The sequence below is a fragment of the Abramis brama genome (assembly GCF_963993115.1).
Source record: "Abramis brama genome assembly, chromosome: 15".
Taxonomy (NCBI): domain Eukaryota; kingdom Metazoa; phylum Chordata; class Actinopteri; order Cypriniformes; family Leuciscidae; genus Abramis; species Abramis brama.
This window is the reverse complement of record NC_139977.1, coordinates 19,850,383-19,875,481: the sequence shown is the minus strand read 5'-3', so window position 1 is coordinate 19,875,481 and position 25,099 is coordinate 19,850,383. Positions and strand designations below refer to the sequence as shown.

The 25,099-nt window shown below is 36.5% G+C and overlaps 1 protein-coding gene across 2 annotated transcripts; it reads right to left on the bottom strand.

Moving 5' to 3' along the window:
* On the bottom strand, positions 1-24,509 carry usp28 (ubiquitin specific peptidase 28). Of its 2 annotated transcripts, none has more exons than XM_084137671.1 (26): positions 24,254-24,509; positions 22,955-23,029; positions 22,538-22,661; positions 22,343-22,430; positions 20,278-20,440; positions 18,611-18,697; positions 15,652-15,789; positions 15,374-15,444; positions 14,644-14,720; positions 14,418-14,566; positions 14,182-14,309; positions 13,987-14,082; positions 13,757-13,915; positions 13,457-13,671; positions 11,704-11,774; positions 11,366-11,594; positions 10,182-10,484; positions 9,962-10,098; positions 5,286-5,525; positions 5,090-5,185; positions 3,965-4,143; positions 3,776-3,854; positions 1,759-1,838; positions 1,549-1,672; positions 765-960; positions 1-661 (listed from the first exon to the last, which is right to left on the bottom strand). In XM_084137671.1, exons 1-26 carry the CDS (start codon positions 24,299-24,301, stop codon positions 489-491), a joined length of 3,525 nt encoding a protein of 1,174 aa, XP_083993797.1. In that variant the 5' UTR covers positions 24,302-24,509; the 3' UTR covers positions 1-488. The 2 variants fall into 2 exon arrangements, with proteins under 2 accessions (XP_083993797.1, XP_083993798.1); XM_084137672.1 differs by having other exon boundaries at positions 5,286-5,522.
* Between the last annotated feature and the right edge of the window lie 590 nt (positions 24,510-25,099).

The following is a 25,099-nucleotide window of genomic DNA, read 5'->3' as shown; positions in this document are numbered from 1 at the left end:
GAGAAATCAAAATTTTATTGAAAGGTAGCAGAGGGGTAGGACAAAGGAGTGGAAAATCAGACAACTTTACTGTACAAAGAAAGAATACATAGAGGATGTTCAGCTAAGGGTAGACTGAAATAAAGTGGCTTCAGCAAATCTCTATAAAAGACTATTTTCACGCTATATGTCTACAGTTCACGTGAAAAGAAGAACAGGGTAAAAACGTACACTACCTTCACTGCCCTATCATTAAACCTAGCTTTACAAAATGTCATCTATTTGATCTTTCCTGAGATCAAACGTCTACAAAGACCAAGAGCAGCCAATCAATCTCCCTTCAAGGAATTCAGAACACAGTGAATATGTGTGCAGTGCGAAACAGAAAGCGTCATTGTGCAGCAAAAATGAAATCCAGCTCAGTCTAAGACAGAGGTTAGATCACCTTGTGACTGTACCGTGCTATTTTTTTTTTTTCAACCTTGCCTCACATAATGTCATGTCCGACTTCACTTCACGATGACGACTGAGGAGCTGTGAATGGACTCCATGACGGCAGTCAGACGGCTGCACAGATCATGGGGGGAGTTCCTCACTTTGGGGGGCTCTTTAAGCACCACCATTTCTGCAGAACAGTCCAGGACTCTGGGCAGGAATTCGCTGAGCTTTTCCTGAAGAGAATCTGAATAACAGACAAATATGAACAACGACAACATGAGCTAAGAAAGTTATTGAAATGGTCTATATACAAAATATATATTTTTTTTTTGGGGGGGGAAGCCCACCATCCATGTCCTGCCCCAGGTAGGAGCACCAGCAATTCCTGATCAGCTCTATGACATCCAAATCCTCTTGGCTGACACTGTCTCTGACCATGAGGTGCATGCAAGGGATGACGCACTCGTTCATGATGGTCACTCCCTCTGCCACGTCATTTTCATCTTGACTTTTAAAGAGTGTGGCTGCGTTCTCATTCAGCTCCTGCAGGGTGTAACACGTTCACAGAAGTTTCATATGAGAAAATTGTGCTTATATACGTATATATGAATGTCTTTACAATACACTACCATTTGGGATCAGTAAGATTTAAAAAAAAAGAGAATCGAATACTTTTATCCAGCAAGGGTGCATTAAATTGATCAAAGTGAGAGTAAAGACATTTATAATGTTACAAAAGATGAACTGTCTATTCATCAAAGAATCCTGATAAAAATGTATCACGGTTTCCACTAAAATACTAAGCAGCACAACTGTTTTCAACATTGATAATAATCAGAAATGTGTTTTAAGCATCAAATCAGCATATTAGAATGATTTCTGATAGATCATGTGACACTGAATGTAATGATGCTGAAAATTCAGCTTTGCCAATAAAGGGAATAAATTACACTTTAAAATATATTCAAGAGAAAACATTATATTAAGTAATATTTCACAATATTGCTGTTTTTACTGTATTTTTGATCCAACGTGGAGATTATACGTTTTTCCAAAAACTTTACAAAAAATCTTACCGACCCCAAACTTTTGAATGGTAGTGTATGTTTTGGATTATTAAAGTGGACATACTTTCAGACACTTTCTCCTGTAAAGTGCTATAAGCGACTGATCCACTCCTTTCTTCTCTCCTTTCCTAAGCAGGGCTGAGTTGTCCTGGTGTGCATGTGCGAGATAATTCAGAGCTTCTCTTGTCCTGCAATGGAAAAGATCAATGCTGTAGACTTACAGACTCTTCAATGCAATGCACAGGCCCTTTCTGGTGTCAATGAGTCTACATACTTTCCATTCTGATACTGCTCGAGACCTGTCAACAGGTAGGCAAACACTGTCTTGAACATGCTGTAGTCATCCTGCCATTGCTGGGAGGAGAGGGAAGAAAATACAGTTTTTAGTTTTTATACGTTTTTATAAGAAGTCTCATATGCTCACCAAGGCTGCTTTATTTGATAAAAAATACAGTAAAAACGGAAATATTGTGAAATATCTCTCTATAAATTACAGAAACGTCTGTCTGTCTGTCTGTCTGTGTGTGTGGTCTGTGTGTGTGTGTGTATGTCTGTTACTCGCATATCTCTCGAACCGTTAGTCCGATGGATTTCAAACTCGACAGGTGTCTCGCTACGGGCACAAGTAAGTGCAGTGCCAAGTTTGACGTTGTTTGGATGAGAAATGCAAAAGATATCGTTAAATATATAATTTTTAAAAGGTTGTGGTTTAAAAATAAACATTCTGACATTAGAGGGTTGTATCGGTCAAAGAAGCCCCAAGAAGGTTGTGGTTTAAAAATAAACATTCTGACATAAACACTCAGTCAGCTACACTGTTTACTTCTGAATATTATAGTTTGGTTCCAGAACGTGATAAATCCATTTTGATTAATTTGAGTAAAAATGTGTTTTCTTTACCAAGAAAGTGGCAAGATGAAAACCACTATTTTCTGTTTCAAACTTTCACATAGCATCTTTAGGTTATAATAACATAAAAAATTCAAATCCAGATTTTGATTTTCAAAGATTTATTATAAAAACGGATTATTTTTCCCCAAAAATGCAATAAATTCATGACACTTTTTTTCCAAAATGCAATTAATCCATTGAATCAATATAAAAGTTATTTTTAGCGCAATTTTCCACCGGACAAAATTGCGATTGTTAACTCATGATTTCTGTTCTGTCTGTGCGCACCAATCTTGCACTTCTATCTACTCCTCAACCAGACCACCTAGAGACTTCGGGTTTTCGGCATTATGTTAAGGAAGGTCTAATCTCGGGAACGCACAAAAAAAATCCAGGAAAAGATTTACTATCTCTTAGTGTTGTGATCCCATGAGGTCAGAAAATTGCGCTAAAACACTCAACGAGTTTTTATTACTTGTTTATCATATTGAAACTGGTGAAATCAGCCATCGCTAAGAAATATCTCCTGAACTTTTTTGTTCAGCGATCAGCTCACAAAAACTGATTTTGTACGGGCACTTTGCACTGCTCCCTGAATCAACGCGCTTATTAATTTGTGGATGTAAACTGAATCTGTAAGTCAGCTATGCTGTTTACTTCTGAATATTATATTTCATTCTGGTGCGCTTACCGTTATCGCTACTGTGTAAATGCTATTCACCAACTAAACATATCCTATTCAATGCATTCACAGTCTCTTTCACGGGCATCATTTGTAGTTGCCTATTCACAAAATGTTTCCTCAAGCATAGCGTTTTCTTGGAGTTCACGTTGTGCTTTCTACCATGCACAAATAAAAATGTCACTGAACTTTTGCTGTGTAATTGTAACAATGTGCACTCAAACACACCAAACCAACAATTACTAAAAACACACTTAAAAACTGATTTTGCACGGGCATTTTGCACTAGTAATTACAATTTAAAATAACTATTTTATATTTTAATAAATTATTTTAAAATGTAATTTATTCCTGTGATGGCAAAGCTGAATTTTTAGCATCCTTACTCACATGATCCTTCAGAAATCATAATAATATGCTGATTTGGCGCTCAAGAAACATTTCTTATTATTATCAATGTTAAAAATCGTTGTGCTGCTCAATGCTTTTGTGGAATTCGTAATACATTTTTTGAGTTCAGTTCATTAAAACAGCATTAAATCTTGTAACATTATAAATGTCTTTTCTGCCACTTTTGATCAATTTAATGCATCCTTACTAAATAAAAGTATTAATTTGTTTAAAAAAGAAAAAAATCATACTGACCCCAAACTTTTAAACAGCAGTATACATTTTAAATTAAAGAAGTAAAAAGAGAAGTGAGCCTTATTGGTCTTACCAAGTACTCATCCATGTCCATATCCTCTGGTTTAATGAGACGAAGTTTAGATCTGGCCTCTCTCATGATACTGATGGCCCTACAAGGGGAAAGTACCAGTTTAGATTAGTCCAATTAGTCAATATTAACTTATTCCAATTAAAAATATACTGCATTAGGTCACTGATTTAAAAGAAAATGTGTAGTTACCGATCATCAAAACTCAGGTTGCGGTCCGCAAATTGCTCCAGCAATGTCCTCTCAATGACACGGTTAGGGGCCTGGTTTTGGAAAAAGTAAACCAGCACATGCTGGAGTCGAGGGTCTTGCTGGGGTGTGGTCTCTTCCTGGGACAGCTCATACAATCTGGAAAATTCCTCATGGAACGCCTGATAGAGAGATCAATGAGAGAGATCAATGCATTAGTTGATTTCCAAATATATATAAATATATATACACGTGTATATATATATATATATATATATATATATATATATATATATATATATATATACAGTGCTATGCATAAGTTTAGACACCCATGCTAAAGTTGACTAAAAAGAGGAATAAAAAATCATCTTTTGGAAATTGAACTTAATGCCTTAATTAAAAAAAATAGGAAAAATCCAACCTTTAAGGACACCAATTTTCTTTGTGAATGAATAATGTATCGTAAATAAATAAATGTTCTTCCTTAAAATACAGGGTGCATAAGTCTGGACACCCCTATGTTAAATTCCCATAGAGGCAGGCTGATTTTTATTTTTAAAGGCCAGTTACTTCATGGATCCAGGATACTATGCATCCTGATAAAGTTCCCTTGGCCTTTGGAATTAAAATAGCCCCACATCATCACATAGCCTTCACCATACCTAGAGATTGGCATGATTTTATTTCAGTTAGCCTAATAGCTGGTTTGATTTGCATTGAGAGATGATCTTATGGAAAGTACTCCATGCCAATCTCTATGTATGGTGAAGGCTATGTGATGATGTGGGGCTATTTTAATTCCAAAGGCCAAGGGAACTTTATCAGGATGCATAGTATCCTGGATCCATGAAGTAACTGGCCTTTAAAAATAAAAATCATTTATTTATTTACAATACATTATTCATTCACAAAGAAAACTGGTGTCCTTAAAGGTTGGATTTTTCCTAATTTTTTTAATTAAGGCATTAAGTTCAATTTCCAAAATATGATTTTTTATTCCTCTTTTTAGTCAACTTTAGCATGGGTGTCTAAACTTATGCATAGCACTGTATATATATATATATATTAGTAGTGCCATTTAGTTTGTTCAGACACAGTTGCATTGAGTCATTTTAATTTGTATACCTTGATGAGTCCTGCTTCAGGCCCATCTTTGTCAAAAACTTGTCTTGCCTTGGCAATGGCAAAAATGACCCCCTGCATGGCTGGTGTTAGCATCATCTATTCCATTACAGATGAACAGAGGACAACATTAATGTTAAATTTAATTAACAAGTAGCCTCATTTTACAGTTCATGGAACCAGAGGAATGATCCTTTACCTCTTCATTGTAGCCATCTGCATCAGAGCGCACCAGAATCCTGCCTACATTGGGTATCTCTACCTCAGAAACTTCATTCTCAGGCTGCCTGTGCGTGGCCGTTGCTGGGTTCTCCTCTGTGGACGAGGCCTCTGGCTCTGTCTGGCTGTCTGGTTCTGCCTCATCACTGATGACCTGCTCCTCCACCTCAACCTCTGACCTCTGAGCTCTGTCTGTAGAGGCTGAATCTGCCACAGGCTGCTGAAAAACACAGAGAAAGAGGCTGTTGAGTGACTGTCAATGATCTTATTCACTTATCATAGTCTAGAGATGTTCACTCATTACATCAATTTGTAGGCAAACCAGGAAGTGTAATTCACCATGGTCTCCCTCAGGAATTTCTAATTGGTTTTTAAAACAGCGGAAATGCAAATCTCTGATAGTTGTTTCCCCCCCTCAAAACACTCTTTTGGCTGTCTTTAAAGAGTCTAGCGGAGATGACGATGAGCTGGACTAGGAAATGTATTTTATTTCTATCAACTCTCTGGAGATTTTTAGCATGGTAATGGATATGACAACGTTAATGTATTTGGTCTTGGCGGAATAGATCTGCTCTGCTGCTGCTGCTGTTGATTATTGCTGTTGTTGTAGATTATTGCTAGGTAATACCAAACTCTGCTACTTCGCTTTGCTTCGTAGACAGAGTCTGGCAAATCCTAATTGAAAAGCGTTTTCTTTCTCGCGCTTGTCGGAGGTTTAAAATCATTGGTTACCCGTAAGCCAATCACATAACATTTGGTTATGGCGTGTGTTATGCGCATGCTCAGCCGCATCTAACTTACACTGTAAACACATGTATGATGCGAAAACAAAACCATCGAGCAAAATACCGGAGTGAACATGACTGTGAACGACTTTTGCCGATTATGTGAAGTAAATCTACGCATCCACGGTACAATCAGCGTCTACGTCACGGCTCTCAGCCCGACCTCTGTTCGTTGATTGGCCGGCTGTTTTCAGGCCGGGGGAAAACGGAAAGCTATTACGCTTCCTCAGACTGAATACAGAAGCGAAATGAAATTGAGCAGAAGTAGGAAGTCTGACGTAGTCAGGCTAGATTATTGCTGCTGAAGAGCAAGTACAGGAACTTGCTGCTGCCAATACATACGCTAATACACTGCTGTGAGTATGTAAGACATACTGCTGCTACACAAATAGCATATCAATTACCCATAGCAGATTTATACAGGTGGAGCTGGGGAAGGTGGAGGGTTTTAGACAAGCTCTGAAAGCCGTAGCAAACTGCTATATTGAATGGTCACCAGCCATTTAAAGTTGAGCAAGCAAGCTCATTGGCTGCAGATGTGACATGAACAAATCAGCTTGTGCCAAGTATTTAACGCTGTAAATATCATCACCTTTCGCCATCTAGAGTTTTACGACAGCACTAGGCATTTATTTTATTTTTCCTCATTTGTTCCTTTTAATTCTTGAATACATGGACTAGTATGAATGTTTGAAAAAAGTACTGGCCACTTTCTGTATGCACAATAAGATGTGGGTTTATGTACTTGGGTTATTAGTCCAGTCATTTTATGAAAAAAGGTTGAACAAATTGCAACAGAAGCAAACTCAACTGATTTTGTATCCTCAATATGTCCTGAGTAAGGAAAAAAAAAGCCCAGAAGAATCCCATTAGGGGAAAGTTTCGAAAAAGACCCAAATATAGCCTATTCATACACCTATACATTCTTCTTCTTACATGAATAGGGTAACAATTTTAACCTTTGGATATCACCATGAAAATTACTGAGTTGATTACTTACATCAAGACAAACAAAAAATGTATTACAAGTTTTTTTAAATTGTTTGTTAACATGAACAAACGGTGCATAATCTAATTATGTATGTGCTAATTGAAGTACTTTAGAAACCAGCCTTTATTAATTATTATTGCAGAGATGGGGTTTAGGGCTGGGTCCGTGGGACTGTTTCTGGGGATTCACTTTTTATTTTGCCTACCTTTTGTCTTCTGCATTCTCCTTACCCTTGTCTCCTGTTCTTCCCTCAGACTCATCCCCCAGAAACAGTCCCACGGACCCAGCCCCAAACCCCATCTCTTAAAAATTAATAAAGGCTGGTTTCTAAAGTACTTCTTCCTGCCTCTAAGTATTAATGCTCATGGGTAGCCTAAATGGGTTCCATTCAGACCTTAACAATAAGTATTTTACTGTTATGTGTCAAGAAGATTCAACAAGACATTTTCACCTGGCTATACCCAATGTTTAGATCTGTTGTGGTATTTATGCAAATTAGCACATACATAATTATATTATGCACCGTTTGTCCATGTTAACAAACAATTTCAAAAAACTTGTAATACATTTTTTGTTTGTCTTGATGTAAGTAATCAGCTCAGTCATTTTCATGGTGATATCTAAAGGTTGAACAAGACGGGTGGCTGGCCGCACACTGATCCACTCAAGACTGGAAAAGTCTACAAAAACATTTTTTATTTTATAAATTGCATCGTGCAAAAAGTGCAAAGTGCATGTGAGTTAAAAACAAAATAGACACCAGCAAGCAAACATTTCAGCACATTGCTATCTTCAGTGCCTTCTTGTTCATTCTTCAATATACTATTGGCTCTACGCACCTGCAGTACAAGGACTTTTTTCCTGTTTGGAGCGCTACATATTTTTCTAGTCTGATATCTAAAGGTTAAATTTTTTACCCTATTCATGTAAGAATAAGAATGAATAGGTGTATGAATAGGCTATATTTGGGTCTTTTTCGAAACTTTCCCCTAATGGGATTCTTCTGGGCTTTTTTTTCCTTACTCAGGACATATTGAGGATACAAAATCAGTTGAGTTTGCTTCTGTTGCAATTTGTTCATGGTTGACCCCCATTTTGGCTTAAAATGACTGGACTATTAACATAAAACTAAAACCATAAAAAAAATCCCCCCCCCCCCAGCCATTAAAGAAAACTAAAACTGATAAAAATGACAAAAACACAGAACTTAAAATGAAAACAGAAAATATAGAAATAAAATCTAATTCAAAATATTAACAAAAACTATAATAGTAAATTAATGATACTAAAATAACACTGGTGTTTAACGGATAAAACATGCAATTCATCTGAAAACCATTGAAGTCGTTAAGTAGCGACTTGCTGCAGAGTAGCCTACATTTTGTTTTAAACATTCAAAATTTATGGAAAACAAAACATATTCAAAATTCATGTTTGTGGTATGACTACATGTAATGCATGTTGTAGAGTGTTGTAGAAAAATCCCTTCAAGTAATGTTAATCACCTATTTTGCTCATAAATACCCTTGAATGCAATATGAGACACTGACCACTAGAGGTCCTATCACTACCATTTATGACAAGGCCTAGGAAAACAAATCAGCACAGTTGTAAATCAGGAGCACCAATAAAATCAACGAGTCAAAGAGAGAAACAGCAGAAGAATAAGTCGTAAGTACAGAATCGACATTCTAACCCCATATACTGAATCAATAATATCCAAGATTACTCTTTCTAAAGACTAGACACCAAGAACACACAGCGCTTAAACAATTGCCTGTTGATAGAAGCATCAGGAACATGTTCTCCACAATCATTTAGGAATCCAGTTGATTTTGATGGTGCATGCAGGAAGCACAGAGCTCAGGCTCTATTTAAAGCCCTTATCTGACACACTGTCCCCAGCAACCCCGCATGGGACTTCAACCAGAAAGACTGAGGAATGTTGGAAGGCTCTCAGCTGTCCGATGAACCTTATCCCCACATCCCTTTCCAAAACGTATCCTCTTACAAAATACCAGAGCTTTGCGACACAACAGACAAAACATTAAACATTAGGCAAGTACAAGTAAACAAGTTTGTAGTGATTTAACCACCAATGTAAATCTACAAGTTTCTCTCCCATATAATCGCACCATACATATAGTGATGCACATATATGTCAAAATATACACAAAAATTAGAGTAATACTCTAAAAAAAAAACTTTTTTTAAATAATACACATGTATAAAAAACCTTTCCTATATTGAAATTCCTGACAAATACTAAAATGTTCATAACTCTAAATATATATATATGTATGTATGTATGTATGTATATATATATATATATATATATATATATAGAGAGAGAGAGAGAGAGAGAGAGAGAGAGAGAGAGAGAGAGACAGAGAGAGAATACAAGAATATAAAGAGTATAAAGTAAAATGTAATTGGTTTGCTATTTATCTATTTAAGTTACTTTATAATATGCAGTTAAATTGAAAAATTATGTTAGAATTAATATAATGCATGTCATTTTACTCTAATATTCTATAAAGTACATTTCACATGCAAAATACATGTTTTTTAAAGTAAAAACAAAGTATAAATTGCAATTTAATTTATGGTAAAAAGGTATATTGAATTTAACAAGACATGTACTTAAATACACATTGTTTAATAAAATATTGTTGAAATTATTTGTAAATATAAAATTATAGTTTACAGTGAAAAATTGCAAAAGTTGTTTTATTAATATTTAATTTCCATTTCATTTAAATGTTTATAGATTATGTAGAGGAAGAGGATTGCGACCCATATGTACTGTACATAAAACCTCCAGTGTTGTATATGTGACCTACTTTTTGCACATCTCAAATAACGCTTCAGCGTCCTCACCTGACTCTGATCTGGCTTCTGTTCATCTGGCGGGCCATGTGTCTGGCTACTGGTAACATCCTCTTCACTTCCCTCTCCCACATTCTCACTGGGCTCTGATGATATCGAGCTGAGAGCTGCTGAATTGGCCATGGGCTCTGGAAAGCGAAAAGACATTGAAAATATACCTGCAACAGATACATGGAAAACATCTGACCTTTTGAAGAAAAAAGGATCTGACCTTCACTGTCCTGGACAGGTGCTGGTGTTGAATCTGGAGGTGGTTCTTCAGACACTTCATTTGTTTGTTGTTGGGCAGGTTCTTGCACTAGGTTTTGTGGCTCTTCTGGGACAGGTTCTTCTGTGTTGGTGGAAGTGTGTGTTTGAACTTGTGCTTCTTCACGTTGGGCTTGGCAGAACTGCTCTTCCCATTCTCTCAGCTCCTGCTGGAACCAGCGGTTGTCCTCCCGAACATAGCGCTTCAGGATAGCCGGGAGGGAGTCCATTCCTTTCAGAGCCTGCCCTGTCTCATCGTCTGTGTCTTCTGTCATTCATAAGAAAGAATAATGTTCATTATTGTGGCAAAAAGTTCCCTGATGATAGGACAGTTCCTTATAAGAAATTTTACGAATTATGCAGAGTGCATAATTAAAGTCACCATGAAATCAAAATTAACATTGCCCTACATTTTTCTAGTTTGAGTCATTTCACTCAGATATAAATCACAATAGTAAAGAAAATACAATTGCAACATCCATTTTATGTCCTTTTTTTCCCCGGTTACTGCATTTTTATATAAAAATGGTCGGATCATTTCCATAATGACCAACGCAGTCTACCAAGAGCAGTGCAAATTAGTGTCTGGTTTAAGACATGCCTTTTTTTTTGGACTGTAAATAATGGCGCAAATACCAGTAAATTGACTAGTGCAAATCTTAGTAAATCACCTTGCATGATTCATTTAAATACTCTCCTCCCATAAATGTTGCGTCTGAAAGGGAAACTCCTATAAATGAATATGCAATGAGATCAGCCGCAAAAATAACCCAGTCCATGCCTTTAATTGTACACTGCGTCTTCAGTAAATCCTGACAGTAGTTTTTTAACACCAAAAGAGGGTTTGCGCTGGAGCAAGCAGTTAGTAAATCTGCCCCTATATTTCACCCCTACGTCATATAAATATTCATAGCAATTTATCACAGAAAACATCAGGAAAATTAATCAAAATAAAAACCATTAGGAAGAGTTTTTGAAGTTCACAGCTTGGCAGACACTCTCTTATGCCCAAAGTGTGCCAACAAAGCAATCAACATTCATTTATGAAAGAAATCGGAGCTAAGGCCAATGCCTTAAATCAAGTGAGTGATCTGCTTCAGCAAAATCTGAGCGCAGTTGCGTAATCTGAGAGGCACATGGGGAAAGTACCTGCTATGAGGTATGGTAGCTTGTCATTGATGTACATGAGGCAGTAGGCGCTTGCGTTGGTCATGCCACCGTACGAGTCTCGAACGAGCTCTTCCCAGGTCGACTCTGTCACCATTACATCGTTGTACTTCAGCCAGCGTTTGTGAGCATGATCGTAGATGTACGCCCAGTAATGGCCAGCGGAGGCCTGTCCCTCATGGACGAGCACAGCGTGTAGTCTGTAGGGCACCTGGAAGCATCATATATGAAGTCAGGGTTCATTGAGGTGTCATGCAAATTTCTTGAAAGGGCTCAGTCAATATTAAAGTACCAACGAGTGTTCAGGATATAGACTTTACCTGACACAGACTGTTATCTGAGTACATGCCCTCCAGGGCCTGGCTGACCTTGTCAATGCTGGCTTTCAGCTCTGCACACAGGGAGAGAACACAGATCAATACACTGCGCCTGAGGCCAGTATCCTGATACAGTCACAAACGCATTAGGATAACTGCTTGTGAATAATGATGGCCTTCAGAACAGAAAAATTAAAACGCACATTACAGCTCAGGTCCAAAACCTAGTGAGTTGCCTCACTAACAACATAGGCAGTTTTCTTCTGTGGCAACTGGCAACAAGAACTGTGTCAAACAAATAGCACTCAGCACGCAAAGTGCATGGGAGACACGAGTTAATTGATTCCAATACTGGCGACACAATATAATAAAAGCATAAATATATAAAGCACAGTTGTCAATTTTAGGCACATTTTTCGAAACATTCTTAACATTCTCTAAACTGCAGCTCAATTGTCACAACTGTTTGCTAGAACATCAGAACTCTATTGCATGTCTGCTAAATGTAGTAACCAAAACATTTAATTCATGCTTCAAAACCTAGTTATTGTGTGAATAAATTGGCCAATACCACCAAAATAAAAAGTGTTTTTGTCGACACTGACACACTTCTGTACTACATATGTCAGTTTTTGTCTAGCTGAATGCTCTTGTGTATCACACTGAGCTTTTTAGACACAGATATCAACCGTAGGAAAACATTTACTAGGAAAAGTCAATACTGTAGTACACAAAAAGAAAATGTATGTATTTATACAGTACATTTATTTTTGTAGAAATGTATGTTACATGTTAACTGAAAATTCACAATTGCTTGTTCATGTTTACACACTCTATTATGCCTTCGCATAACACCAACACTATTTTTTTTTATTACATATCTTCCTATTGCTCTTCCATGACAAGCAACTGTGAATTTTCAGTTTACGTGTAACACATTTCTGCAAAAATAAATGTACTGAATAATACAAATGTATTTATACAGGGTTTTATATTTAGGGTTTTGACGTTCCTCCATGTTCAAAAATGGTACTAGTGATTGTGCTGTACAAACTCCATATACAGTATATGGCTCCAAACTTGATTGGTTGATTGGTAAAATTGTGATTCCTATTTCATTACAATGGAAGGCCATTTGCTTCCATTAGCAAGTATTACAAACATTCAATGTCAGATATTGAATATACATGCATGTCTGACAGATTTTGACTACTGAATGGATCATTTTGCATGTGATGGCTCACACGATAAAAGAATGTTTAGAAGTTGTGAAGAGTTTGACAGTTTCATTGAAAATAAACTCTTCAGTTTTGTTCAACAAGCCATGTGCATTTAGTTATTGTGCAAATTGTAGACAATTGTACTTACTCTTTTGCACACATGTGCTAAAACACATGCAATTTGCTTAAATCAATGAGAAATTCAAATCTGATGTGAACACAAAACTAATTGTTCAGAGATCTGAAGAAAAAAATTCTCATTTGAGAATTGAGCCAAAGTGACCAGGAAAAACTGTAATGCCTTGCTGAATAAAAGTTTTAATTTATTTACAAAAAAAAAATCTTACTGACCCCAAACTTTTGAACGGCAAATCAGCATATTGATAAATACATGCGTTACCTTTTAGGACAGTCTACGCATCGCAACTAGAGGGCACCTTTGACATCTTAAAATAAGGCAGCTCACTATAGGCTTAAAAAAAAACATTGATTCAAGCTTACGGGGAAAAACAACATTCACTAAGTGAAGGATGTACCGTTTATGGTGTTCTCAACTTCTGCTCTCCAGCGCTGTAAGCAGCCCTTGACGAAGTACAGCTCCTCCTCGGTCACGCTGTGGGGGGCTGGTTGCAGTGGCATCTCCATGGGGTGTCTGCACTGAGTAAAAGGCTTGTGAATGGGAGTTCTCTGTGTGGCTGTCTGCGGGCAGCCCGAACCATCTGACGAGCCAGCATCATCTGGTTCTGTCTGACTACAGCAAGAAATGAAACATTTAGAGGAGGACAAACGATTTCTCACACAGCCGATGAAGAAGAACACAGGAAAGCGAGCCTTGCCTGCTGTCACCTGAGCTGGGTTCTGTGTGTACGGGAGGGTTTGTAGGTACTGGCGAGGCTGGAGTCACATTTGTGGGTTTCGTGGTGGCAAACTCCAGCACATACTGCAACATGTCTGCCAGGGGGTATTTGGTTGGCCCTGAGCCATAGTTTTTATATCTTTGAAAAAGAAAGTCATAGTTTTTATCTGTTTTACCATGATTTGACCTCTATTTGGCTTTTGAACATACCCCTCAAGTTTCTGCTGCAGAACTGTTAACTGGTCCTTGAGTCTCTTGACCTCTCCTCTTCTACCATGGGTCTGATCAACATTGTTATGGAGGTATCTGCACACAAAAAATAGTAATTTGCCATTTAGCATTGATTTGATTAGATAGATAGATGGATGGATGGATGGATGGATGGATGGATGGATGGATCTTAACCTGTCCATATAGATCACTTGGGGAAACTCCAGTTTTTTGTGTATTTTTTCTGGTCGCCCTAAAGACTGATTGAACTCAAATCTGGACAGCTCAAAGGTCAACACTGGTGGCAGCTTGGAGAACCACCTCTGGAAAAAAACGACATACTTGAATTCATAAAAGTAGCATGTTCATACTTCAAAATAATATTTTAATAAATGACAGGAGTCCATATATTTGCATGTGGAGAAACTGACCTCCTGGCCAGAGGAGATCGTCTGATCTGAATGAAGGGACTCAATCTCTCCTTCAACCATGGCGCCCTCCAAACATTCGTCTAAATTGTTGAAGCCGTTCACTTGGAGAGGGTATTGTCCAAACTGCTCAATGTTGGACACAATCTTTTCTGCACACAATTACACAACTATAATCAATGAGAGTGATAAACACAGAATAACTACAGGAGAAATTTCATTATCTTACCTTCATGAAGTCTTTCAGCCACAAATGTACCATAAAACAGCTGGACCATTGGGTTGTTTTGTTTATCCTCTGGGTTACTGAAAATAAAAGCTGCCATGTTTTATTGTGGGGATAAAAAAATTCCTGGCAAGTACATTAGCAACCAAATATGCTATAGGGTAATTATTCATCATTCTTCAACAACTGCTACACTCATTACCATTTATTAATTAACCCTCCACAGCAAGATGTTGCCTCAGGGTAACAAACACATTTTCTTCATGTTGCAAACACATGATGCATATAAAATGGCAATAAAATGATTTTAAATAAACCATTAAAAGCTTTTTCTTGGTCTCACTATTATTTAAATACATTTTAATTTTCCACCCATCAAAAATATCATTCACATTTCGTAGTGAGTAGTTCATTTTAAAACAATTTATGATGAATTGCTTTAATGTGTTTGTTGACCCCTACAACAAACACACACACACACAAAAAAAACCCATTATGAAACTGGAATGGATTACGGATGCAGTGGATAGGGATGCAGCACCACAGAATAATGAATGCATATCATATGATTTTAATATATTTTTTTGTATTACATTATGTTATGCTTTTACATGCATTTAAAAATGCTTTTATAATTCATTCAATAAAGGGTTAAACAAATCCTTTCAAGCATTCAAATTTAGCCACTCTCACTTTACCATGCACTATTATTATTTATGATTTATGAACTTACGTTCCATTAGCAGCCAGCTGGAACGCGTCTTCGAGCCAGTCAAGTAACTTGTGTGTGAATTCACTGACATCCTACAATAAGCAACCTTAAAATAAACACTGTTTTCCAAGAATACAGCACAGTCTCTATCTAGAAGAAGCTCTTATATAGCTTCATAAACTGTTGTGAATGATAAACATTTCAAGACACCTTTTATTAGTGCATCATTTGCAACTGTTTCATTTTTATAATTAGCCCCTGACATGACAGCTGTGAATCATATCATTCAAATGATGTACCTGTTGTGCCTCACTGGTTCTGAACGCATCCCTGAGAAGCTCGACTGCTGCAGAGGGGTCTACAAACCTACGGTTTGAGCCCACCATCAGAGCAAACAGGCAGCGCAACTCCTGCATGAAGGCAATGTTTCTTTTCTCCTGCAACAGAAATAGAGTCAGAATAATCCACATAGTCTTTTAGATCTGCTATTGATGCTGAGCAATATTTGAATACTGGTGTCAAGGCAGACAAGAAGAGAACAACATTACATTTAATTTAACATGTAATATATCCGCAACATTCAATACAACACTCGGTTACACTTCAATAGTCCACTTTAAACACTTTACTGACTATAAGTAACTTTGCAACTACATTTCAACTAACTTGAGTCTGCCAGATCTGTTTATTATTCTCAGATAATAGATAATAATCAAAGAAATCCAAGGCATCTCTTTCATACTATAAACAGACTTCTCACATGTAATGTTGGTACCTCTCTGCCTGTCTCAAATCAGGTGTGTAATGACTTTCTTCATTTTTTTAGCTCTAAAATTGACAATGTTTATAAAATCATTCATGCTATACCTGGTTCTTCTTCTGTACTTTGCTTGCCTAGTTTCTCTGGCACATCCTTTACTACCTTTTCTGAAGTTGACTCTGAGCTGCTCACTAGTGTGGTATCATGTATGAAAGTCACCACTTGCTTACTTGATCCCCTCCCTACAAGCTTGTTTAAATCTTGTTTTGACTCACTGTGCCCAGCTGTTCTTGGCATTGTCAATGAATCTTTGTGTTCTGGTGTTGTCCCAGCAGCATTGAAAACTGCTGCTGTAACGCCTGTTCCGAAGAAGCACGACGCAGATTTGGATAATTTAAATAATTATCGCCCTATATCAAATCTTCCATTTGTGGCAAAAATTTTGGAACGTGTTGTGGCTTTGCAGCTACACAGTCATCTCACAGTAAATAATCTTTTTGAGCCCCTTCAGTCTGGTTTTCGGAAATTTCATAGTACTGAGACAGCCTTGGTCAAGGTCACCAATGATCTGTTAATAGCCTCAGATTCTGGTTCTCTTTCTATTCTTATCCTCCTTGATCTTAGTGCCGCTTTTGATACTGTCAATCACAATCTTTTACTCAACCGTCTGGAAACTGTCTTTGGTGTTTCTGAGATTGTTTTAACCTGGTTCAGATCTTACCTCTCTGATCGTAAACAGTTCGTCTGTATGAGTGGTTTTCGGTCTGAGATCGGCTCTGTCCGTACGGGTGTTCCTCAAGGTTCAATTCTAGGCCCGTTACTTTTTAGCATGTACATATTTCCACTTGGACTGCTACTAAGATCACTTGGGCTTAATTATCACTTTTATGCAGATGACACTCAGATTTATATTCACTCAAAACCTGGTCAAAATCTGGATGTTCCTTTTTTAACACACTATATTTCTGAGATAAAAACATGGATGTCCCAAAATTTCTTGTGTCTCAATAGTGATAAGACTGAGGTCTTGCTTATTGGCACCCCTCATCAGCTTCGTAAGGCTGGTTCACTAATTTTAAACATAGATGGCTCTGATTTGGAGGCACAAACTAAATTAAAAAACTTGGGAGTTATATTTGATTCTAGTCTGTCCTTTGACTCTCATGTGCGGTACATTGTTAAAAACTCTTTTTTTCATCTCAGAAACATTGCTAGACTTCGCTCTATGTTATCCCTCTCGGTGACTGAAAGGCTTATTAATACCTTTGTTTTTTCCCGCATTGACTACTGCAATGCACTTCTTGCTGGGGTCCCTAAAACCACACTTAACAAATTACAAAGTGTACAAAATTCTGCTGCTAGGATTTTGACTGGAATTAGGAGAAATGAGCATATTACACCGATTTTAAAGTCTTTGCACTGGCTCCCGGTCAGGTTCCGAGTCGATTTTAAAATCCTTATGCTCACATATAAGGCACTGCATGGTTTGGCACCTCAATATCTGTCTGCGCTTTTAACTTTATACACACCCAAGCGTCATTTACGCTCTTCACAAGCTGGTCTATTGGCGGTCCCACAGACTCGATTGCGTACTGTGGGGGACAGGGCTTTCTCATCATATGCACCTAGGCTTTGGAATGCTCTTCCTCCAAATATCAGAGATGCACAGTCTCTAAGTAATTTCAAATCTCTTTTAAAAACGCATTTTTTTAGGTTAGCTTTTACTTGATTTTTTTTTTTTTTTTTTTTTGTGTGTGTATTGTTGTATTGTATTTTTTGTATTGTTGTATTTTAAATTTGCTTGTTCTAGTATGTAAAGCGCCTTGAGAAGCTGCTTTAAAGGCGCTATATAAGAATAAAGTTATTATTATTATAAGTTATTATAACTCTCATTAGAGTTTAAGTAGACTGTACACTGTAAAAAAAAAAGTTGCTGCCTTAAATTTTTAAGTACAATCAACTTACATTTACATTCAACTTACAATTAACAATTACTTTAAACTGACTTAAAAAATGAGTTGAATTTTGTATAACATAAAAATGTTTGAAAATGGCTTATTTTGACGAGTTAAAGCATGTAATAACATATGTTGTGATAACTTATTGATCATATACAGTGTGCACTGTAAAAAAATATTTTCATGATTCGTTATCATAATTTTTTTTATCTTTAGCCAAATCCACTTAGATAATTATTGTCAGTTTCTAGACTGTTAGTAGACTTAAGTTATGGTTAGGTGTTAGGGTTCAGGTTAGTAGAATAAGTTGACATGTAGTTGCAAAGTTACTTATAGTCAGTAAAATGTTGGAGGACCATCAAAATAAAGCGTTAGCAAATATAAAGCAGACAGTCTAATAATACTCTAATGACTGTTAGTTGACATGCAAAGTTACTTATAGTTAATAGAATGTCTAAAGTGGACCATTGAAATGAAGTGTTACCCAACATTCTTCACAAAGACTAAATGATAGTCATGCTCATCTGGCAGAGTACTCACTGAATGACTCTTGCATTTCTCCAGCACACGCTCAGACAGGCAGTAGTTGAGCACCAGTCTACGGAACACCGGCAGGTGGAACAGAGACTAAAAACAAGAGAATTTCATTTTTTTGTTTAGTCCCATTAGCTCTCTTCCCAGCATGCACAAGGCCATGAACAGTTCCATTATTTTACCATTTGTCAGTTGTTGCTGATGTTGTTGTCATGTGTAGTAAAGTCTTGTCTTGTGAGGTCAGGGTACAGTTCCTCATAAAAAGTAACATTTCTTATTATTATCAATGTTGACAACGGCTGTGCTGCTTAATATTTTTGTGGAAACGATGATACATTTTTTGGCGATTTCAACAATTCTTTAATGATGATTGGAAAGTTATAGGGGTGTAACGATACCTTAATTTCACGATTCGATACATATCACGATACTGAACTCACGATACGATATTATTGCGATACTCCAAGACATATAATAAAAGGTTAAGAAAAAATGTACTGTTGATTAAATGCTAAATTTGATATAACATTGTGGGTGTAAATGAATAGGCTTGGACAATGGTGACACCAGAATAAATATATTCATGATTCTGAACCTGAAAATACAGAATTATTTTAGACGAATATGCTTGCACTCTGTCACTGGCTAGATATATTTAAAATAATGTAGGCCACTTTTTACTGGTAACATAAGACTTATAACATAAGCATTATCAGGACCCACTAATATTCCCCCATTATTATACATTATATTCAACATAATATATTGTAGTTTAATGTAGTACTGACTCTGAAAAATTCTTTCTCACAGGGTCATTTTTATTTTGGGTGAACTATCCACGATACATATTGTCACTATCCACGATACATATTGTTGCATTTTTGTATTGCGATATATTGTGACACGATATATTGTTACACCCCTAGAAAGTTACAGCATTTATTTGAAAAAGAAAACTTTTGTAACAATGTAAACAGTGTCTTTACTGTCACTTTTGATCAATTTAATGCAATCTTACCGCCCCCAAACTTTTGAACGATAGTGTATTTGTACTGGAGATATTCATATCCATGCTGGGACTGTTTTCAAATGACATCATTAAACTGCATTACGGCACGTATTAACGAAAGATTGCCTATTGGCCATAAACTCACTCCATGAGTTCATGCCTCTCTTTATCATCAAAATAATGCTCTATTTAATTAGCTCAGACATCTATCAATATCAGTGAAGGCTTATATTTCAACACAGACATCTGAGAAGCCTCGCTAAATTCAGTCTGGTAATGGATATAATAAAATTACAGCTCTGAGACACTTCTGCAGTCAAAAAAAAAAAAAAAAAAGACATTCCACCTGATCTTCTCTATTCTCCAGTCATTAGCAACACCACTAATGTAATTGGCAAAGTATGATCCGATCATATAGTAACAGGTCAGACGAGAACACTTACAGCAGTGCTTTTGTTTTCGATTCGATTTCTCAAACAGTCTGTAGAAATGAAGTATAGCACTCACAATTACCTTTTACAACTCAACATATATGCCATGTGAAACTCATCCTAAAAGGGAAGCTTACATACAGTATATGCAAACTAGCACAACAATCTAATTTTGCTGGAAATTTTTCCTATTCTATCGTCGCAAAGCAAAATTGGGGATTAAAAACACACACCTGAATGACAGCACTGAACCAGCAGGTATTTCCTACATTACGGATGCCCACGGGACAGTCCTCCTGTCGGATCCAGTCAGCGGGGCTGCAGCTCTCTCCAGATGCCTCACACCTCTTCCTTTTCATGCGGGCCGCATTCTCTTCTGCACTAACCTCAAGAGCCCTAGAGTAGAAATAGGAGTGGGTGAGACAGTCAAGACCAGATTCTGATAGTTACTGCTGTGCCCATGATTCTTAAATTCCCTATAATGACTGTAGTAGGGGAGAAGGGGGAAATTGTAAAGCTCTAAATTGGTTCATTCACACTCAGGTTTGAGTGAGTCTCTCTCTCTCTGCCAGGGAAAAAGGAGTTTAAGCTAAGGATGTTTAAACTTTGTCTTTAAATTATTTCGAGAAATAATTTTTTAATTATTTTAAAATTTTATTTTAGAAATTTATTTTCGAGAAATAACTTTTGGGGGTGTCCAAGAATGTCCTTCTGTTTTGATGCCTTTGAGTTTAAACATTCTTCAGGTTGTTGGTTAAAAGTTAACATAAATTATTTTGGAGGTAACACTAACATTAATTGTAGCATGCATGCATGGCATTAAAATTTAAGACTGAACAGATAAAAAAACTGAAATCCTTTAAAGCACATAATAAATATTACTTCATCAAAATGTCAAGCTGAAGGAATGTTTTAGACTTTGTCAGCTGATCAATACATATTTGTAGAGATTTAAAAATCGTCATTTACTTAATGTATTTTTTAATTTGTTACAGTTAAAAAAGTACTAATATTAGTGAAATAATAGTGTATAACAGAAACAGAAATAATATATAATAGAAATAGAAATAATATGTGACCCTGGATCACAAAACCAGTCATAAGTCGCACGGGTATATTTGTGACAATAGCCAACAATACATTGTATGGGTCAAAATTACAGATTTTTCTTTTATGCTAAAAATTATTAGGATATTAAGTAAAGATCATGTTCCATGAAGATATTTTGTAAATTTCCTACCAAAAATATATAAAACATTTATTTTTGTGAGTGGATGCAGCACAATCGCGAACATAAATGGACAAATTTAAAGGCGATTTTCTCAATGTTTCGATTTTTTTTGCACCCTCAGATTCCAGATTTTCAATAGGTGTATCTCGGCCAAATACTGTCCTATCCCAACAAATCCATACATCAATGGAAAGCTTATTTATTCAGCTTTCAGATTATGTATAAATCTCAATTTCAAAAAATTGACCCATGTGACTGGTTTTGTGGTCCAGGGTCACATATAATAGTGAAAATCATGTATTACTATTAAAATGTATTAAAGCAATGATATAACTTTAAGGAGTGCTCTTATTTGAGATTCAGCATGTTAATAATCAACTATTACAATTTACCCCAACCACTGTTAAAATCAACTATTTTCTAGTATTTGATTCAATATTATAATATGATCTAGTCCTTTTGATTATAAGTTGATTATAACTTCTGGCACAAGTGGGTGACATATACACTACGTTTCAAAAGTTTGGGGTCTTTTTTAAAGATTTTTAAAAAATGTTATTGAAAAAAAGTCTCTTAAGTTCACCAAGGCTGCAGTTATTTGATCAAAAACATAGTAACAACATTAACACTGTGAAATATCATTAGAATTATTATCAATTTTAATATATTTTAAAATCTAATTTATTCTTGTGATGGCAAAGCTGAATTTTTCAGCAGTGTCACATAACCCTTCAGAAATATACTATTTTTTTTTAGGATTCTTTGATGAATAGATAGTTCAAAGAACAGCATTTATTTGAAATAGACATATTTTGTAACACCATAAATGTCGTTAATGTCACTTTTGATCAAATTAATGTGTCCTGGCTAAATAAAGGTATTAATATCTCTTGAAAAATAAATAAATAAATCTCACGGACCCCATACTTTAAAAGATAGTGTACTTTTGCCGCATGTTTTTCTTATGTCAAAAGGAGATGACTTGTACATTTGAAGCAGTCTATGAGTTTGTGAAGAAAAGTGTAAAAATGTTACAATTGCCCCAGTCTACCCTATCAGGAATGAACCTGTGCAGCTCTCGGCGCTCTGCTTCAGCCTGCTGTGACTCCTGAAGACTGAGCTCAATGGCGGTCTGCAGATCGTCTTTAGCAGAACCTGAGAACAATTCCAATTACATAAATAAACATCATGGCATTATGACTGCTCTATTAATCAATTCATCTTTGGAAAATGTGATGACATGAAAGTCATTTTCAGCCCACCATTCTGTGCATTGGAGGTGTTCCTCTCATTGTTGGCTTTAGTGGGTTCTTCGGGCATGTGCTCCTCCTCCGTGGGCTGGCTGGTCAGAAGCCCAATGGCATGGGTCATGTCTCCCTGACTAGCCTAGATAAAGAGTTTTCTCGCAATTAGTCATCACTAGCGAAATACAAAAGAACATGAGTTCGGGCACTAAATATTTAGCTTTAAGGTCATCAGACACACATGCTTTATTTTAGTACCACATCTAGGTTACCCAACCCTCACAGATGAAAGTAAGGGAAACTCTTGCGCATGGTATGATTTACATATTTACAAACATTTGTCTGGCTTATTTTCTATTAATATCCGTGTCAATAACATTACATCTGCTGCTTGTGTTATAAACACACGGATAAGTGCTGCTGTGCTAAACATACGTTCAGGGCGCTCTGGAGAACCTGCAGATCCTGAATGCCGGTAATCTCTCTGAGCTGGTTAAGTTGCATTTGGCTCTGAAAAAGACAAGCAAACATGCTGTTTTTTTAATTTCTGTGGATCAAAAAATTCAAATGCTTTGCCACAGGCATATTGAGAATACTTCTGTTCGTGATAACAGGACTCACTTGAGCAATTAACTACTCAATAACAGGATCCGTTCCAGAAAAGAAAAAGAGCAGGTGTGAACTGATAAATTAAAAACAAGAATATGATATGAGATGTAATTTGCACTTGGATTTAACACCCGGCATAACCACATCTCTGACTCAGGTGTCAAATGAGCGTGGGTTGGAGGAGTCTATAGCTGGCCTGATAAACCTTTATGAAAGTCTCTTGCATGAAAATGTCTACATCGTACATTAAATCCACATCAGATTTGATTTTTTTCCAAGTACAGTATACCTGAAAATAGGCTGTAGCATGTGCCATGTAAACGTTTATTTAAAAAAAAAAAAAAAGTCTTAGGCCCAGATAATAGATGCAGGAGCTACAGAACTATATAAAGAAACTCTGACAGCAGGTGGGAATGTTAGCATGGTTGTGGAGGCAGCCAGTCACCCTAGGCAGGGAGCAGGAGACATATATGGTGAGCTGGAGGCCTGTGAGCGGCACTCAGAGCTCTATTTTGGGCCTTCGACACAGATAGCGCCTGTGTTTATCATGAGCTTGAATGACACAAGCAAACATAGGCTACAATAATTCCTATTCATTCAGTCTGGATAACATTAAAGATTAACTTCTGGATTTAAGGGAAAGAAACTCATTTAAAACATTTCAAATTAAGCCCTTCAAAACAGATTTCCAATCTGGACAAGATTACTATTGGAGTTTCTGTCATAATCTGGAAACAATCCTAATGGGATCGAATGAAACTCATCTAAGAATCAAACAAGTGGATAAACAGAAATTTTAAAAATCAAGTTCTATTGGATTTTGTGTACTGCTTGGATTAATGATTTTTCAGTAAGAAAATTCCTATTAGGAACCTTCTGTATTGGTTCCAAATTAGGATAGAAATTCAAATTGTATTTGATTAGGATAAAAACAAAACAAAAAAACATAGCCTACTTTATAAGTTTATTAAAATTACAGTTCTGTTAGAGTCAGTCTACCACTAAAAAACAGTTTAAATGGGAAAATATTGCAGTGAGAGTCACTGCTGTGTCTAGATCTCATTAACACAAGCATTGTCACAATTCTAATTTGACTACATGTTCTTTAGAATACAACACACTCACCGAGTTTTCAGACGTTTCCCCATGTTCAAAATCCTGTTCAACTCTCATGGCAATGACTTGTTATGTATATATATATATAAATATATATTTCTCCAGATTGCTTCGCCCTGACTCCAGAGTGTGACCTACTCCATATGCCCCCACACATACACACACACACCCACTCAAGCGCCGCGCGGGACAAACACTCACTCAACTCAAGCGCGTGCTGGGAATCGTCGTGCGCGCGCTTGGTACATTGAAACGAATCCTCTGTGAACGTTTTCTAAATTCTAATCTAACCCACGAACCCATTAATCATTAAAGTCTCATCCAGACAGAGGTAATGTGGATTAAACGTAAATAAAACGTAAATAAATAAATGGTTGCCCAAAATGTAACGATTTAGCCTAGGCTACTACATGGCCTCTATGGATTTAATTTCATATAGTTACATTCAGTCATTTTGTTTAATTTATGACACTGTTGCCCAGTAACTAGTACGCTTTTTTTCTTTTTTTTTTGCGGAAAATATTGTTACTTTAGTTATGGTATGTAAACAAAACAATAATAAATCTATACTAGTGCCTAGTCTAGATTTTGTCGGCCCCCCAAAAGCATATAAACCATATCATATCTGATATTTTGCCTACGTATGTTACAATGCTACTCAAAAATGTCTTACAATATCAAAATAATTTGTATATGGTGACAAATTTTCCACATATAGCCTACTGTTGTCCCTATACACTTTGAAAAAAAAAAAGAGAAATATTTAGGACCAAACTAATAATAAAAAGTTATTTAGGGTAGAGGTCTATAGCTTGCTGCTGTTTGACAGATGTGGCACTAATTTAGGGATGACTT

Excerpts from the sequence above, each read along its gene's own strand:
- usp28 (XM_084137671.1), bottom strand. The coding sequence starts at position 24,301 with ATGAGAGTTGAACAGGATTTTGAACATGGGGAAACGTCTGAAAACTCG. Across the intron at positions 20,441-22,342 it reads GAGCGCCGAGAGCTGCACAG|GGCTCTTGAGGTTAGTGCAG; the intron begins GTTCATTCCTGA and ends TTTCTACTCTAG. Across the intron at positions 11,595-11,703 it reads CAGATAACAGTCTGTGTCAG|GTGCCCTACAGACTACACGC; the intron begins GTAAAGTCTATA and ends TGATGCTTCCAG.